This window comes from Xiphias gladius, chromosome 16 (genome assembly GCF_016859285.1).
Source record: "Xiphias gladius isolate SHS-SW01 ecotype Sanya breed wild chromosome 16, ASM1685928v1, whole genome shotgun sequence".
NCBI lineage: Eukaryota > Metazoa > Chordata > Actinopteri > Istiophoriformes > Xiphiidae > Xiphias > Xiphias gladius.
Window position 1 is genome coordinate 18,531,200 of NC_053415.1, and position 18,701 is coordinate 18,549,900.

General features: G+C 42.3%; 3 protein-coding genes across 4 annotated transcripts in view; all 3 read right to left on the reverse strand.

The window, feature by feature from the left end:
* Positions 1-938, reverse strand: part of mgat4a (alpha-1,3-mannosyl-glycoprotein 4-beta-N-acetylglucosaminyltransferase A) — a 30,731-nt gene extending 29,793 nt beyond the window's left edge. The window contains exon 1 of the mRNA XM_040147799.1: positions 820-938. Within this exon, the coding sequence (XP_040003733.1) occupies positions 820-913 (94 nt within the window). The 5' untranslated portion in view covers positions 914-938. The remainder of the gene's footprint in view (positions 1-819) is intronic.
* A 2,209-nt stretch (positions 939-3,147) lies between these two features.
* On the reverse strand, positions 3,148-8,691 carry creg2 (cellular repressor of E1A-stimulated genes 2). The gene is made up of 4 exons (XM_040147800.1): positions 8,182-8,691; positions 5,288-5,457; positions 4,535-4,648; positions 3,148-4,404 (listed from the first exon to the last, which is right to left on the reverse strand). Exons 1-4 carry the CDS (start codon positions 8,596-8,598, stop codon positions 4,263-4,265), a joined length of 843 nt encoding a protein of 280 aa, XP_040003734.1. The 5' UTR covers positions 8,599-8,691; the 3' UTR covers positions 3,148-4,262.
* A 1,461-nt stretch (positions 8,692-10,152) lies between these two features.
* Positions 10,153-17,289, reverse strand: cracdla (cracd like a). 2 transcript variants are annotated; one of them, XM_040147798.1, is made up of 10 exons: positions 17,166-17,289; positions 15,893-15,952; positions 15,442-15,586; positions 15,211-15,346; positions 14,976-15,137; positions 14,167-14,415; positions 12,888-14,067; positions 11,537-12,537; positions 10,777-10,900; positions 10,153-10,655 (listed from the first exon to the last, which is right to left on the reverse strand). In XM_040147798.1, exons 2-10 carry the CDS (start codon positions 15,939-15,941, stop codon positions 10,462-10,464), a joined length of 3,240 nt encoding a protein of 1,079 aa, XP_040003732.1. In that variant the 5' UTR covers positions 15,942-15,952; positions 17,166-17,289; the 3' UTR covers positions 10,153-10,461. The 2 variants fall into 2 exon arrangements, with proteins under 2 accessions (XP_040003732.1, XP_040003731.1); XM_040147797.1 differs by lacking the exon at positions 17,166-17,289 and having other exon boundaries at positions 15,893-16,082.
* Between the last annotated feature and the right edge of the window lie 1,412 nt (positions 17,290-18,701).

Consider the following 18,701-nt stretch of genomic DNA (forward strand, 5'->3'; position numbering starts at 1 on the left):
TTTTATCAAGCCATGGGCCAGTCTCTGCTTGCTGTAGTTGTGCCACTCAGTGGACTCCATTTAAAGGAAAATACTTCATCAAGCTGATAAGCGCCTCAATAATCACGACATGTAGCCTTGGCTTGGAATTTATCTGAAGGCTGCAATTATTTACACTCTGCTGATAAGAGGTCACTAGGGCCCACAACCCTCCCCACATGGACTGGGTTAAACCTGGAGAGTTAGCACTAAGCCTTTGCATACTATGGAAACACAGACACACTTGTGTACTGAGCCTGAGACCAGATGTCTAACAGGACATTTAAAAACATGGATAAAGCCCAGATGAATGACTTTAATGTTTCTGTAAGAGGGGGAATGGCATTGGATTGTGTCATTAGCAAGAAGTGTTGCAAACTGTGCTGCCCAGTGCTTTACACTGAGAGGTTGATGAAGTGAGATGAGGACTGACTACAGATCTGCCATGCTGCCATACATCAGTGGGAACAGTACTACAATGAAATACAAACAATTCACATGAACCAGTTTAGAAAGGCCAAATATTACAACAGGTAATCCTTGCATCTGTTCTTTTTCACCACGATTATGTGAGGAATGACACGTTGCCTGTCAATACCAATCTGCCGAACAGACTCGGGATGGGTGCGAGGTGAACGGGCAACACCTGCTGTCCTACGACGTGCTGGTGGACCCACGTCAGCTTGATGTCTACGAGTTTGTTAACCAGGCCTTAGAAATACCGCTTCTTCTAAAAGCTAATCACACCTTCCACCTTTTCTTTTTTGCGGTCACCGCGATGACAGCACAGTTCCTACCCACCTTTGCCATTCTGCCACGCTGTGTACCAGGACAGGCTGAGGAAAGACGTGAAGAAAATAATCGCAGTGGCCACAGTTCCATTTCTGAGCCTCATCTCATTTCAGCGATGCCTCTCCTCGGCTGAGTGTCGGGGACCCCGAGCTGCCGTTGTCTCCCTCCCTCCGTCCGTCTTTCTCCGCCTTCAGGATCTTGACACGGGCGTAGGCGCAGGCATATGGGGCGTCAAATTGGTAAGAAAAAAAAAAAAAAAAAAAAACCCCGCTCCGGTTAGCAGGACTGTGAGCACGGACCTCTGCGCTGGGAGGAAGGGTGCTCGGATGTACCGTCTGTGTGTGTGTGTGTGTGTGTGTGTGTGTGTGTGTGTGTGTGTGTGTGTGTGTGTGTCGGTGCGTCTGTTCTTGTCGTTGTTCGGAGGGCTGTAACCGGCTCCTCCTGTACCGTCCTACAGCGATAATGTCACGAGTCAACTGCTTTTCGCGACAAGACGGCTTACATGGTCGGTTAAGACAGAACAGGCTAGCTACCGATATTACCCATTGTAATTTTCACAGTCAACCATTAGCTACAAGTCACAAGCAGAAAGCATTTCGAGTGTGTGACGGCTGGTCTTCTGGGATAGGCTGTTCTGTCACTGACGGAGTCCTAAAGGCTACGCCTCAAATCACGCCGATCCTGCTTCGACTGGCAACAGATGATTTAAATAATAATAATAATAATAAAAAAAGCAGCGTGTCGCTAACTAACCGAGTCTCCTGTTATGTCCCCAGCGCAGTCACTAAGTTTTACTTGCCATGCTAGCCGGTCGACCTGCCGACTGCGACACAGCCTGTTAGCTAGTTAGCTGCCGAGCTAACATTAAGTTGAAACTCCGCTGACTAGCCCCGCCGGGGTCCGTCAACCTGTTTATTACCAAAACAAAGCAGCCAGAGGAGATGGGGACTCTTGTAGCTGTTTGTCGCAGGGCACTCTTGCATTTTGCGGTCGTCCACTTAAATTAGCGCAAACCCGTACACGAATTAATGGCCACAAACTGCTTTCAAAAATCTACAAAAAAAGCTTTTCATAAAGTACCTAGCGGCATTCACTTGTCAGTATGTACAAGCAGGTCTTCCGGTAGGTAATTTCAAAATAAAGCCATTATAGTCCAGAGAGTCTGGATTCAGTCAAGGTTGGATTATCAAACGGGCAGAGTCGGGCCTTAAAAGCCCTAAATTCACTCCATATAATTCCTGTCTACCTAATTTGATTAACCAGTAACTTGTCAGAAATTTGCACCACTGAGGTGTGAGCTATGACGGATCCTTCATCCTCCAAAGCCAAAATCCGGATTTAAGGCTTTGTTTTATAATTTTAAATAGTGTCATATATATGTATTGAACTCATTTTTTGGTAAATATTCACGTTTGAGAAGCTGGTACTATTTTTGGCATTTTGGCTTTAAAAATTAAAATTGTTGCCAATGAATTTTTTCTCAATCGACTAATCAGTTACTCAACTAATCATTTCAGCTTTAGCGTACAGAGTGGTGTCTGGGTGTCTGGGGAAATAACTGAATTCCATTGCACAGTGGTGTTCGATAGGGGCCCAACAATTAATGTTTACTCCAGGCTCCCCTACCGGTTAAAACGGCCATGGATAGAGCAATACTGAGTGACGTTTTTCTTGAGGAATAAGTGAGTTTTATTACTGAAATTGAAATTACACACTGCAGTGGTTACTGCAGGTCGAAATACCTAAATGGAACGGCTAAAGTTGTGAAGTATCAAGGTGGCAACACCATCATCATCGTCATCTTTCGATGTGAAATTACCAAAAGCCTCTAGAGCAGTGGCAGGCAAATAATAAACCTGGCCCTCCGACAAAAGTACTGGCCCCCAGACGAAAGCTGATGTGTTCCCTTTCATAGTTTATATTAAAACATGATTCTTCATACATCTACTGTAGCTAAAAATGTAAATAAAACAATTATTGGATCCAATGATCCAAATCATATATGCATCAATTTACTAGTTTATACCCCCATGATGATGAAATAAAGTCTAATAAGGTATCTGAATTAATAAGAGGTAAGTAATATAATTTGGCCTGTTTGACCATTTGTGTCAACAACAGTCCTTTAATACACCCATGACTGAAGCACCCACTGTTTATCATGTGTGGATAAACATCAATTACATTTCTAAGCTCATAGTGCAACGCAGATCATTCATGTTCGCATTTGCAAGTATTTTTTGCATAGTGAGAGTTAACATAAGCTTTTGTAAGTATGTTAGTTTTCACTTACGAATGGGGAAAAAAATACATCTTATAAGAGTTTTATATTCAATATAATGCTTAATACTTGATAATTTATTCAAAGAAATAAACAAAACATATTGAAAACGTACAGGCCTCCAGTGAGCAATGCTGAAAAAAAAAAGATGATCCTAATAGGTCTTGACGTTTCAAATCCTGTGGTAAAATCAGCACCCAAACCAGTGTTCAAGATCAAAGTTCACTGCTGACCTTGGAAAAAGCAGCTGACAAAACATGATCTCACCTCAACGTCCATTTAGTAACAGTCCTAGGGCTTTTGATCATATCACATGATACTCACCAGCAGATTAATTTTCCAGTTGAACAAGGGGTCCTCAATGTGCTCAAAAATGGACATTTGAACATTTCAAATTCCATCTGCTAATTAATGTAATGTGATATGATTGAAAGCCCCAGAACAGCTGCTAAACGGACCATGAGAAGAGACTCTCAATCATACCGTCTAACTAATAATAACTGATTTCTACTTAATAATTTGTCTCAGTTATTTCAAGGTGCTAGATTTTTTAAAAATATAATCCACACCTCTTAGGCCAGGTAACTTCGATCAACTTACTTTTCATTTGGATTTTTGTGAAAAACCAGAGATCAGAAGCATTGACAATACAATTCCCTTTGAAGGTTTACAACTAACTGAACACAACAAATTAATATTTTCTTTAAAAAGTTTACACAATCATTCTGTGTGCTAACATTCATTTTTCAAACAGCATACATAGTTTAACGCGAAAACCCATAAAATAGTAATCAGTGTTTAAAAAGAATACATTAAATGACATTAATTTACATACATTAATTTTCTATGTCAGCTGTGATGACTGTGAGCATCAAATTTATTAAGCTTACTGACTTTAAATACATTCACACACCAAACACAGGCACCTCATTAACTGAGTTTGTGTGACAAGCCCAGTGGAGGGGCGAAAGAGAGAAAGTACTGTAGCTGTGAAGAATATTCACTTTCACAAGTTAAAATGGCAACAGTTATTGGAAAAAAAAACGATGAAAATATTCTTTGAACATTGCTGTTTTGGCATTGTCTCTGCTTATTAGAGTGACATGTGTGATGTAAACAGCTGAGCTGATCTGTTTTTGTGGGCTGACTTGATTCAGAGGGAGGGATATTCTCAGAAGGGTGTAGCTTTAAAGTAGTCCTCCAAGGGAATGAGCGACGTGCCTCCGATCCAGTCCTGCAGCCAGACCTGGATCAACTCCAGCTTCATAAAGAACCACTTGTGTCCCACTGGCCACTTTGCCATCACAGGATGTCTGGAAAAAAACCACAGCAACACATGGTTATACTGCACATGTGCCAAATATCTTTGTTTCCCTCATTTTCAGCGTTGAAGGAAGTCAACATGTTTTCTTACACTAACAAATCTTCCATTTACTCAGTTACCTTGAGAACATTGACTCCTTTGCAAACGCAAGCTCCTCTGGGGCGACTTCCACCATCTTCCCAGTTAGTGTGAGTCGAGCACATCTCGGATCCTCTGGATCATACATCATTTGCCTTGAGAGAGATTGGTTGTGAGGACACTCACTGACATAATGCATTCCTGAGCCCCATACCATAACCATCACAACTAAATGCCTAACCCCAACTCTCACCCTAATCTAAACCTAATTCTAACCAAGTCGTAACCCTCAAATAAGCCCTTTGAAGTTGTGAGGTCTGGAAAAAATGTTCTCACACGAGGTTTCAAACCAGAATTTGTCCACACAACCATAGAAAGACATGTACATACCCCCCCCCCCCTTCATATAATGACTCCAGTCTGTGTGTCAACTGATTTGAACTAATTATATTGAAAAATTGTTTGAAAGTAAGCTACACTAAAGCAAAAGTCCTGCAGCCAGTGGGTCTTGTTTAATTGCCTAACCTTGCGGCTGTGTTAAGACGGCCGCTGTTTTAAGTTTTTCAGATCTTCATTGTTTAAATTTTGTGCTTTGTTACATATTCCTCTAATAATTTGCAAGCCGAGGGGCCAAGGTAGTATTTCAGCAAAGAAAAACCGTACATATTGCCTGCAGCGTGGGATGAACTACGAGTTTATGGGGGCCCAGCAGTTCATTTTTGCCGCCTTGGAACCCCTTGGCAAAAGTAACGTGACCATGACTTCAGCGGAACACGTTAAAAGTTGAGGCTTACCTGCAGAATTCCCCCTCTGCCTCTGAGAACGTGAGAGACGCATAGGGGTTACTTTTCAGGTCTGACACAGTGTTGTCCATTGGAGTCACATAGAAGTAGATAACTCCAGTGCTGTTGTCCAGTGGTCCGTCACTGACGGAGAAGATGTTCCCAAAGGGGAGACCTTTGATCTATGCAAAAAGGCAGGATGTTACGAGAAACATCTTGTTACAGAGCAAACGCATCAATGAAGTTGTAGAGATTAATCCCGTGTGTTCCTGTGGTGATAATAAAATGAAAGCAGGCCACTGCAGAAGTAAATTGGTGGGAAACTATGGGGATCTGAAGCGCCATGACATTTTTATCTTATAGTGTTCCTTTATTGGACATCTTTTAAACCAAACAAAATTAAGAAATACAACCAGAATTTATTCCTGGAGGAGTAAATAACATTCCACCAAACCAGCTTTTAGGCCATCATGTAGAGATCCTGTTTTTTAATTCAATAAAAATATCATAGAAGACTAGAATATGTTAAATGGAAAAGTACCCAGATTAATGAAAAAGTTTCAGGTGTTTTCAAAATTATCTCAGGGTAGAAGGGCTCATTGACCTCAGTACTTCTAAAATACAGCTATGACTAAAAGACACATGCAAATATTTGGTGGAGTAAGACCAGTAGTGTTGTACAGAACATGAAAGCTGAGATCAGTTATTATGAGGAAAGCGAGTCAACAAGAGTATTCATTCTAAGTAAAGACTGGCAATTTCCACCTATGCCATGAATATGAGAACAAAGACTTGTCTGGAACTGTATTGTATTACAAAATCTCGAGTTTCTTTAAAAAAAACAAACAAAAAAATTGTATTTACAATCACTGAATGCACTTAATGAAATTACCCTGAGGTCTCGGGCTGCGAACATTACTCTCATTATAGATTAATCCCCTGATTATTTTATCAGTTGGTTGACTGGTGCATAAAATATCGGGATGTGTGAAAAATGTGCATCACAGGTTTTTAGAGCCCAAGCTGACATTTTCAAATTGCTTGTTTTTTGTCCAAGCAAAGGTCAAAAACCTATGTCAAAAGAGATTTAGTTTACTATCATAGTGCACTACAGGACCGTTGCCAAGATTTTAGAAAATACTGAAGTCATGAATTCTCCTCAACCGTGCATCCAACTACCCTCAGAAAGTTTTTACCAGAGAAAAAAAGAATATGTCTAAAAAAAAAAAAATGTTGATTTTTCACATTTTCGTTATCGAGTCAAATGGTAATTTACACTTTCCTTAAATTTTATTTCCCCAATATAAAAGGTCTGCTGTCTCAAAGCCTTCACTACACTGTCAGGCATAAAATTCTGATGGAGAAATGTCAGAGGCTTGTATCTTTCTGTTGGCCTAAAAAAAAGTACTCAACTGCAAAGATTCTGAGTCCAACAAATACTGGAATCGGTTTGTAAAATACACGTCATATGTACATTTCTATATGTAGGTTGCTAAAAACAAATTCACAAAAAATACCCAGGATGTGACCTCAGTGTTGAATGGAGGAACAAAATGTAAAATGTTTTGATTTTTTTTTTTTTTTTTTTTAAATTACTTATTGCACAGTTGGTGATAACTGAGCCAAAGAGACCACTGATGCCATTACCGTGGTACTTAGTAGTAGTTACAAATTTTGGGGGTTGTTGCAACCTGTGGGAGATTATATTCTACAATTGATGAGAAAATTACCACAATGAGTATTTTATACACTTTATAGACTTCTTTATTTTTTTCTTAACTCAAAGCATTTAAGTTTAACCATTTCTGACCAATAAAATTACTAAATAATTAAAGTACTTAGTATTTCCCCTCCAGAATTATGCCAGTGTGGAGAAGGCTTTGACACCATTTGAGCCTTGACTATTTGGGGAAAGAAAATGGACAGAAAATAAAGACAAACCGCTCACATGACTCATGTGACCTCAGATCCTTTATGCAAGTAAAAGTATAAATAGCACAGTGTAAAAATAAAAGTCAAAATCCTGCATTCCAAATTCGACTTGAGTAAAAAGTACACAAGTATTACCAGCAAAATGTACTTAACATAGCAAAAGTAAAAGTACTCATTATGCACAATGTTACTTTTCAGATTTTGGTGCCTCCAATGTCCCTAAAGATGATTTCTTAAAACTTATGCACAAGATATTAATTAGTGCCCACATGTTATTATCATGTATAACAAGATAAATATTTTTAGGGGACTTCTGGGGCTTTCTTACTAATTTTGTTGTGGGACGCGCTGCAACTTTATTGTTCTCATCGGTACATGGTGACCTTGCATAAATCCCAGTATAACTGTACACAACTCCAGCCATAGGTCTAATCAGCCACATACACTAACGGAAAAATACCCGTGGTGGTGGTGTGCAGGGCATCATATTTGCCACATACGTGTTTTAAATGTAAAATCAAACTAACTTTAGATAAATGTAGTGTACAATAAGCTGCTCTGAAATGTAGCAGAGTGAAAGTATGACGATGCGTACAATTGTAAATACTCGAAGTGCAAGTAGCTGAAAAATGTACCTAACTACAGTACTTTGCTTTCCACCGCTGGACCTCAGTCCTGCTGAAACCTGTGCTGCAGTCTTGGCTCTACTGAGGTCCCATCAGGGTTTGGTTCATTATGAGAAGATTTTTTTTTTTTTTTAGGCTTGTCCTCTGGCTAACCCTGTTATAACTTCTGTAATGCATTGATTGGATAAACACATCCATTAGGATGTTCCAGCCCAGAGAAAACCTTCAGATTAAATCAGGACCACTCCACCCCTTGTGTGTGTGTGTGTGTGTGTGTGTGTGTGTGTGTGTGTGTGTGTGTGTGTGTGTGTGTGTGTGCGTGCGTGCGTGCGTGCGTGCGTGTGTTACCTTGTCTTGAGTAGAAATGGTGGACAGATGTCCCCAGTCACTGTAGTGAGCTATGTATCTGGCAGTCCTGGCGGTCTCCTGGTGCGGGGGTGGGGAGCTGCCGGCGGACGTCTTCACCTTCTCCAGCCGATATGAAAACAGACGGGAGGAGAGCTGCGCCACATTGTCGCTTTCGGGCTTGACCAGCTCCCCGGGGGTCTCCACTCTGTCTCCGAGGACGTTGGAGGACGGGTAGGCACCCTTCCACAGCCGCGCGCTGTCCACCAGCAGCGCCGGGGCGACCTCCTCCGACAGGTCCGCGTCCTCCACCACATCGTTGGAAGACACGACCCAGGACACCGAGCTCCTCAGGGTGTAGCTCTGGCCCAGGCACAGCACACTGGCCAGCACTGCCAGGGGAAAGTATCGGGCCTTCATATCATTGAGCTCGGGGAATGGCCGCCCTCGTCTACTCACTCTCGTGTTTACAAACTCACGTTTGTGTGCTTTCGTAACACGAGGAGATAAGGAGCAAGGCTACACCGCCCCCTCCCGACAAACCAGGGAATTTAACTTCATGATCAATCAGCTGAGGCCTTTTTTTTTTCCATTAAATGACATAAAAACTTGCTGATATTTACGCGCAGTATAATGCAGTGCTGTAGAACAGCTATGCAAAAAAAAAAAAAAAAATGTGTTGGCTCAGTTGTTTGGTAGATTTCCCTTTTTTCCCCCTTTTTTTTTTTTAAACACAGCGGTGTGTACACATTTTATACTTATATTCCACTAGATTTTAAAAAGGGAATCATTGCACTTTACCCCACTACGTTTCAGACGTTTGACTAATTCCCTTACAAAAACAAAAAACGGCCGGTGTTTCTGATGTGAAGACACCCTGCAGCAGGAATCACGCAGGCCTTCAGCCGGTGTTACAAATTGTTCTGTAGGACAATGCGTTGTCCTGCAGGATAAGATTCAGTTTGACGTTGGCGGTCTTCCAGCACGTTTTCGCATTGTCCCTCGGGAGTGTTCACTGTCCTGCGGGACATCTGTGCATCCTACAGTTCCTGATTCTGTGATAGTGAAGTAGTCCTGCAGGACACAATGGTTCCTTTAAGAATCTGATATAGGCAGTTTTTTTTTTTTTTTCTGTCAGCCTTGCTAGCAATACCTGCCTGATCATGCTTCATCAATTAAAAACCCTTTTTTAAATCTTTGGAGAAAAAAAAAGCTCTATAAAATGTATTCAACACTAGTATTGGATTCCTCAAAGAGCCCTGTAATTAAAAAAGAACGGGGGATAGGTCATCTATAGATATCAGTCGTTACTTTGCAGATGATGTTTTTACATGCCAAACGTTTGATGTACTCAGAAAATATGATGCTTTTCTATGGGCTCGATGACTAGTTCCTAACCTGAGCAAAAATCACTTTTATTTGTTCATACTTTTGCCCTAATTTTCAATTTTTTCATCAAGTACCGGATACTTTTACCTATTCTCTGAAAACCCTTGAAATGAAACAAAAACTGAAAAACCGAACCCCTCACCACTCATGTCCCCATTACGGCCATAAAGTCCCAAAATACATGCAGAACTGGCTGACTGAAGCCGACTGATCAAGTACACTCTGTGCACACCCACAAAGTCCTGACGGGAGGTCTAATCAGGCCGTGTGGGGTCTTTCCATGGCCTTTTTTTTTCGCAGCAGACATTTTTGACTTGTCATAGTAGGAAAAGCGCAGGTGTTACTATTGACGTGCTGATGATGGCTCTGTTCTATTCAAGTGTCCCATGACAGTGTGACAGTGAGCCGTGATCAATACCAGGGCCCAGTTGTTTTAAGTCATTTCTGATGTTATTAAGGCAGCAACGTGTACACTGCACCGGACTCCCGGGGCTTAGACATCTTACATAAAGGGATTTAACTACTGACATAAGAAAAACTTAACATTAAAAATTTTTATTATTTAACATAAAGTATTAACAGCTGTTAAATGCTGAATCAGATCAAAGATTATTCAGAAATACTTTTTTATCTTAAAGTGGTTGTGATGGAGAGGGACCATAGTGAATTCAACATATACTCTCTCTGTGTCTTTCAGTATAACATTAACACTTTACAATTGAATACAATGCAATACACGGACATATCAGCCTCACTAGATAAATTACCACAGAGTTATATCAACATCATTCTGCCAGTCCCACCAAACATCCAACCCATCATGTAGGTAGTATTTGTCTGCAGGGCTGTTCATATTCTTGTTTCCATACCCTGTATATCTGTCTCTTTTCTTTCTTAGTCCATGGTCTTGTCACTCCAGGCCATTGACTTCCTCTTCGCCAGTTCCATCCAGGACGGCTGGCCACTGTCAGACATGGACTGCAACACTGATGGCTGTGTGGGTGACGAAGTGGGGGCCGAAGATGCCATGTTTTTCCGGAGCCATTTGTCCTCATGAGACTTGTCTGGAATTTTGGTGGGGCTTGACTCTGGGAAAGAAAAAACAAAAACAAAAAAAATTGTGCCACCCTGCTGCACGTGGATGTACTGCATACCAATTTAGTGTTTGTACAGGTGTCATTATGATTAATATACTGTATGCCAACAAACCTGAAAGTTTTACCCCATGCCTCCCTTCTGGTTTAGTGTCTTTGCTTATTAGACGTGTTTTTTTGGCCAGGGTAGGGGATTCACCTGATGTCTGCTCTTCTGTTTGAGCTTTCTTCAATTCCACCTGAGAAAAACTGAAAGTTAGATCATCTACTCAGGATAGGTTGGCAGTCCAAAAACCTGGCGGTTAAAGGATAAATCTTGTAATATCCTTCATCTATGTTTCATTGACTGTCAGAAAATCTCACGAAACGATAAAAACCAACAAGGAACCGATCCTGTTAACAAGTATTGTCTATATAGCTGAAGCCTGACAAAGCTTATTCCTCCATGCCATACGAAGTCATTGTTGTAAAAAAAACTCTTAAAAACACACCAGTGAGCCACAGCATTGCACTGGCTGACATATTCCTTCAGTAGGATGAACATGGGGGCATGTAGTTTATTTTGAGTCAGTCCCACATACACCATCCTGCTGCCTTAAATGCTTATTAGGGCAACAAATCCGTGGCTATTCTTCTACTACAGAACCTAACCCTTAAAGGAAATATCTTTGCTTTTTCTGAAAAGTAACTTGGCCTGTTTTTGAAGATTTACAGCTTCAGCAGGAATGAATGGATTATTATCATAGCCTGAGTGCTATAGACAGGGCGGGGAAATCTGAAAGGACTAACAGGATTTGTTGACAAGAAAATATAGTATATCACTAGACCTATCCTTTATTTAGTATGAAACACAGTTACAAAGAGGTACCACAAACCCCCTTGGGTCCAGGTGGAGTGGTGCACTCGCCCCGTTTTTCCAGAAAAGCAGCCTTCCCGCTTACTGACCCAGCCCAAACTGCTCGCCTTCCTGAGAGTGAAGGAGAGTCTTTTTCCTGCACGTTGGCTTCTCTTTCCCCTCTTCCTGAGGCAGACACTGGAGGAGGAGCTGGGGCTGATGAGGTGGTGGAAACTAAAGTTGCTGGTTTGAGCTGGTTGATGGGGTGGAGACCCTGATTGCTCCAAGGAGGTTGTTGGGGCGTTGCATGCTGGCCCGAAGAAAGGTAAGATTGTGCAAGACACTTATTGGCACTCCCTTGTGCAAACTGAGATGATGTCTCTTTTTGTGTAGAAGAACAGACGGGAGACTGGGTTGACCATGGGCTGGTCCGTGAAGGTGGATCAGACGGGCACCATGAGGGAGACTGAGTTGTACTTAAGTGTGACTGGGATTGATTTATTTGTTTCGATGTCTGTGCTTCTCTAGAAGTGTTTGACAAACCGGTAGGGGCTGTTGACGTCTTCTGTTGCACTGACATTAGTGATGGTTTAACAGTCTGTGCTTGACTTCTACTTTGCGCTGTTGCTGCTTTCACCGTATCATTTGATGGCTGATTTGCAGTCTGTACTGGTGTTGTACTTTGTTCCATTTTTAGAGTCTGTATCTGCATCTGTGCACCAATCTGTGTCTCTGTTTGATTCGTCGGCTGCGCTTGTGCATGTGGTCGAGCCGCACTCTGAACAGCTGTGAAATCTCTGGGGAATCTACTAGTAAAGAGCTGTTGCAGGCTTCTGGTCTTTTCCATTGCTAGGCTCATCCAGGACACCTCAGAGGAGGCTGTTTTCGGGGCAGGCTGGGGCTCCTGAGGCACTGTGAGGGCAGTTTCTACTTCTTTGGGGTCTGAGGAGGTTTCTTGGACTTCTGCAGGCATGATCTGTGGATCACCTGTAGATGGCAGGTTATTCTTGACTGGAAGGGAGAAGCCAGATGGGGTTGGATCTAAGGAGTGACACAAATCTGTTAGACACACTCGCCAGCACTGTTAAAGTTAGCCTGGGTGGTATTTTAATGAGTACAAAGGTCCCTTGTGGTCAGTAAGAATCTTATCACTCTAGAGAGATTATTTACTACCTGAAACTTATCTCCTTTCAAAGACATAGTAGTACAGTGGGTATCGGTGCAATGTTTAACCTTACAGGGGATTGAAAAATATGGCTGTGGGTTGCAATTTTAAACATTGGCTAGAAGCATAGTATGGAGTAAACAAATATTACTTTTTTCATTTTTAAGCGAACCTGAGATGAAGCATTTTTACGTGGTGAAATTAACGAGGTTTCTCAGAGACTCACCTGTCACTCTGATGTCTCCAGAGGTGGATGGTGTACAAGAGGTGTTTGTTGGCAGCTTTTTGGACATGAAGCCTAGATTATCACTTACTTCCTGTCTTTTCTGTTTGTCACATTGGTCTTCACACACTGGTGGCTTAGAAAGATGGTTAAAAGGAGCATCAGACCAAAATCTCATCGACTGAGATGTTGAGCGTAGTTTAATACCAAATGCTGTCTTTCCTTCTTCCTCCTGGACCTCCTCTGCTTCCACTGCCTCTTCCACCTCCTCCTGGCTGCTCTCCAACTCCTCCCCCTCTTCAATGCCTGTGTCTGTAGCTGCATTTTTAGATGCTGTCACTGATTCTATCTTTTTGAGGCTGTCCCCCCTGTCCCATGGAAGTACTGGGCTTTTGGGTGGAGCTCCCTCTTGTTTCAGTCTTCCCACAGCAAAGGGGCCCCCTCTGGGCTGTAAGTCTCTAAGTGCCTCCTTTTCCCTCAAGCTTGAAAAGGGTTTATCCTCTGCTCCCCCTGTAGTCTTGTGCCTGGCTTCAGCTTGTTCCAGGATTCCCACAAAACTGTTTGAGCGGGGTCTCTCTCCATCACAGTTTTTGGCCGTTGTGATGGAGAAATGGAAGGACTCAGATCCTGGGGCAGGTCTCTTTATTCCTTTCGTGCTCTCTATCTCACCTAGGACCTGCTGGTGAACAGAGGAAGACCTGAATACCCACGCTGAGCTGAAGGCAGTGGAGAGCTGGTCTGAGGAGTCTTCAGTCATTCCAGCCTTTTTTTGGGTATTCTTCTTGTCAAGGGACATTACTTGTATCTCATAATTCCCCTCTCTTTTGTCCTTAAGTTCTGACTCTATAAAGGATGAATGTGGCCGTTCACTGGATGTTGCTTCCACTGGCCTTTGAGGCTTAACTCGAAGTACCTGTGAGCATACAGAGGGTGCTCTCCCGGGAGGAGCATGGTCCTGCTGGGAAAAAGTTAGACCGGGTGATTTGGGTGCTGCTTCCGACGTCATCGGTGCCACCTCTGCAGAATTTGAAGGAAGCCGTTGATCTATGATAGGAACGTCAGCCTCTCCTTGTTTGGTTTCCAGTGTCACCTCATCTTGTGCACTGAGCCGCTCCTCCTCTTCTTTCACGGGCTCAGGGTGTTTCATGTTGTTCAGGGTGTGTGGATGAGACCTAGAATCAGTCTGCCAAAAAAAAAAAAAAAAAAAAAAAGATAGCAAGGTTAGGGAAATGAAAGAGGTGAGCTGTGTGTTGTTTGACAAATGTTAGGTATGGTCACTCACTGCAGTGAGTCTCTGCTTGGTGCTGGCCCTCTGGTTTCTGGGCTTGACAGACATCCGGTGGCGTGCAGCAGACGTATCCAGGCAAGGGGTGAACTGAGCTGGAGAACTGAAGTCCAATGGGGGCTCGATAACAGAAGAAATGGAGGGGACGGTAAGAGGTAAAGGACGGGATGGAGTCAGGGGCGCATACTTGGTCAGTGGAGGATTGGGGATGGGTGAGATTGGACGAGAGGATGGCTGGGACATGGTCTAAAAAGAATAAATCAACAAAATCATCAGCATTGTTATTAGGGCAGTTATTCATTGTATTCATTCCCTAATACCCAACCCTAACCTGGCTCTGTCCTACATGCCTGACCTTAAAGGATAAGGCTGCCAATGTTCTATATTTTTCACGCTTTCAACAGATCCCATGAAAAGACCAAAAACAAACAATGTGCTGAACCTACAAACAAACAGGCCCGGAACATCCTATTCTTCTGTTCAATAGACCTCCACTGTTGTCCAAAAATGATTAAAAATACAGCATTGAGCACAGTATTGCACTTCAACCTGTTCCTCCTCTTCTCTTCCAGTTCCTGCTAACTTAAAGCTATGACTATGGCTCCAGGTGGCAGTGTGACATTTTGACAGAGTTAAGCCATAATGGTTGGTAAAAAGTAGAGGCAATCCATCTAGGAAGAGTATGACTGATGAATCCACTCAGAAGCTACAAATTGTAAAAACTTCCCCCAGAAGTACTCTGAACTCGAATTGATTAACCATGCAGATAACTGAGCACGCATCACTTAAGTGAGATGATTGATCACCTTGATGAGGGCTCCCTGGGATGTGAAATCACCTCCTGAGACCTCAAGGGGGCTGTGGGGAAGGCTGCCATCCTCCGAGCGGCTACCCAGGTCCTCTGGACGTCTGATCGGCAGAACCAGAGGTGGCGGCCCCAAATGCATCTTCTGCTGCTGAAGCTTCATCTATGATATCAGAGCACAGGTGAGCACTACATTTGTAAATTCCCAACAAAATGCCCAGAATAAGAGACTACACCTGCAGCGCTTTGATCTTGCCATGAACATTCTCCTGGGATAAGACCCTGGCTGGTTCGGTGTCTATCAGGACCTGATCAGCCAGAAAGATGCTGTCATGGGACAATGCTCGTGATCCCATCACCCCCTGGGAGCATCTGGGGTAAACAGAAACAGGATGAAGGATTAGACTAGAAATATGGACAGAAAATGGAGCTGTAAAGGAAACATTTACTATCATGTAGGCACTCACACCAAATTTCCATCTGAGCCAAGTCCCTTTCCTGCAGTAATGTCACTGGCCGACTGACTGAGCTCGGTGTTCCCCTCTCCACCTGTTCTCTTACTCCTCCCAAAGAGACGGGTTTTCAAAGATTTGAGTTTGGACTTTTTGCGTCCTAACAGAGATTGAGATGGAGATCCGGGTCACAGCAGCTCACGCACACATAAACGCAACACACATAATCTTGTCTCTACACACTATAAATTATCTAATGATCTTTTCTAATTGTTGCATCAGACATCTCTCAGCTTGTGCTGTAGATTATGATCTATCATTGACAATAAATGGTCTTTGGTGTGTGCTAGGCACGTATTTCAGTGTTATGCTGACATAGTCCTTTACTTTGATAACTGATTTTTGTCAAGGAGTTCCTCTCTCTTCACCACAATTCTCTGTAAAACTTCATGACAGATAATCTCACCTGGAATTTCTTCCGTGTTTTCTTCTGTATCTCCAGAGAAGGACTCCATTGGTTGGATCTCTGAGAGAAGTGCAGAACAGACGACAGGGAAGTGTGTAAAGAAACACACTGATAACGAGAAGCAATTGAGACAATATAAACCTCATGCATATACAGTTTTTAGAGGTTGTCGACACATGGTCAAAGGCATCCAACGTGGTGTGAATACTCCACTCGCATGTCATCTGTTCTCCGGCAGGCATGCATATGCACTTAATCCTCTCGAGTGATAGCCCAAGGATGTGACACTGGACTTGAGGTTCAAAGGTTTATTGCCATTATCAGGAAAAGCAGAAACATTTACTGCAGCTTGGTGGGGTGTGGTTAGGAAACTCTGTCTTTAAAATCAACAACATACAATCAAAGAAGCCTTTACAAGAGCACAATATACAGCAGAAAGGACAAGTAGCGCAGTGTCCTCAAGGAAAAAAACCAGGTAGGTATCAGGATTTCTAATATGACATTGCACAATGTAGCCTGAATAACATTATATTTTGTGAACAAAGCAAAAGCTAAAATCTTGCTCTCAGGCAGCTTTACTTATGCAACACTTGCCTGACAAACATCCGGACTGGGTTGATGTGTTACTGGATGCAAGATTCAGTGCAGGGAGCTTGTTTCTTTTGTTTTACAGACTATATTTTGTACCCTGCCCTGGAGATAGTGCTCTATTTGAGTTATGCATCCACCATTCTCTGTGTTTCATGCAGTTCTCCCATTGTAGCCTAGGAACTAGTGTCAACAAAGCCTGGTACTGTACAACATGGTTGCCTGATAAGACAAGATATGTCAGGTTATGGACACACATGGAAAGTCCACACTGCACCTGTCATATCACTTAACAGGCTGTCATCTTACAAGCACGCCTTCTCGAAAAGGATGTAAGCACAACATTTGAACCTCTTGCCCTACAAATAGATTTCAACGTGGAATTACCACCACAGTGAATAAAACTAAAGCCCTCATGAATCAGGCCATTCCTCTGAGCCAAGCTATAGCCCCAACAGAAACAGAGGATAATCTCTTAGATTATTGACATTGCATAGAGATCCTTGTAAGATTTCACAGCACCATAATCTACGACAACAGCTTAATCACAAACTTCTCATACTTAGTACTGTAGCACAAAATTCACCTGACATCCACAGGAAAAGTACTTTTCCTTCTCAATGTGAAAACCTGTAGAACACACACACATTCACACACTATGCAGTACAAAAATGATCAGACTTACCCAACGTCTAATAGCAGCAGCTCTGCTTCTCTTCCTCCCGTTTGTCCTCTGTCTTGTCTCGGTTGTGTCGCTGTCCTAATGTTTAAACCTCAGGCTTGCGTCGTGCACATCTGCAGATGGAGGGAGATGCAGAGGGAAGGGAGTGAGGGAAGTGAAAGGAGAAAGAAAAACAGGCACGGAGAAAGAGAGAGAGAGAGAAGGTCACTTTATGACAGGGTAAGCAAATGCACAAAGAGAAAAGAGGACAGAAGAGAATGAGAGAGGGGGGGGGGGAGAAAGAGAGAGAGAGATACTCTATTACATTAGTGGCACACTGTGGCCCTTTGCGCTAAGCTCCTTATAAAACGCTAACCTGATTTTAGGCCCAGAAATGAAAGTAGAGGGAAAAAAATAAAGCTCCAGTTGGAAAGAGGACAGGCATACAGGAATTACAGCTCCCAGGACTGTTTACATATTACACTCAGTTGCCTACACCCCCAGATGATCACAGAGGGTAGTTTATGCATATGTGTGTGTGTGTTAGAAAGTTAAAAATAAAAAATGTACATAAAAAAAAAAAGCATCAACCAGGGTTTAGCCATCTCCTAGCCTTAGTAAGATCTAGAGTTCAAATCCAAATGTACCAAGCACTGGAGCTAAAATAATATTTTATAGTATTCTACAGTAGTTATAGAGAAATGTGTGTAAATACATGAATTTTGCATTTGTATGTCCTCACAAGGTACAAAGTAATTTTGCAAGCATAAAATGGACACAATTGATCATTTTCATCACAGACTCTTCCAGTTCGGTGTCCCTGTGGCTTGTTGGTTGAGGAGTTTACCATATAACTGCAACATCCTTGGTTTGATTCCAGCTGGGGGACCTATGTGGCATCTTTTGTTTCTATATTTCCATTGTAAAAGTCAAAAAATATCAAAATATAATCCTAAAACAGCAAAAAAAAAAAAAAAAAAGATATTTCCCATATGTATGTTATAATCAGCGAAATGATCTCAGTGCTGCAGTAGTGAATCAAAGTTTCTGCACATTCACACAGGATAGTATTCAGAGATGGGAGCACTATCTAGGCCACTGGGCTACAATCAGTGAGAGGGAGGGCGGCAGGAAATGGAAAGCAAACCTTTGCATCCGCATTTTTGTGTCTGGATGTGTGACCAAGCAACTTCTCTCAGGAGGGTCCTCATCACACAAATCCTTATCTATTAGAATATAAACCAGCAGACTATAAACCCAGCTGGTGACATCTGGATTACATGCAACAAACCACATGCGGCATGTCAACAGACCACAGTGACATGAGAGTCTGGATGCTGTTTTATTTTAATCCCTCCATTCATGCATTTATTGTCTGTAATCTTCACATAAAGGACAATATGCGTGCAAGCATATTTTATAATGTGATTACAACTGACATATTGTCCTGTAGAAAAGCTGTCTGAACATACTGAGATAGACAGCACCGACTGCAACTTGCAATATAGTCTTTATTCTTTCAGCTCAAGGAAAACAGAGGCACTTGTTACAGTTTTGATC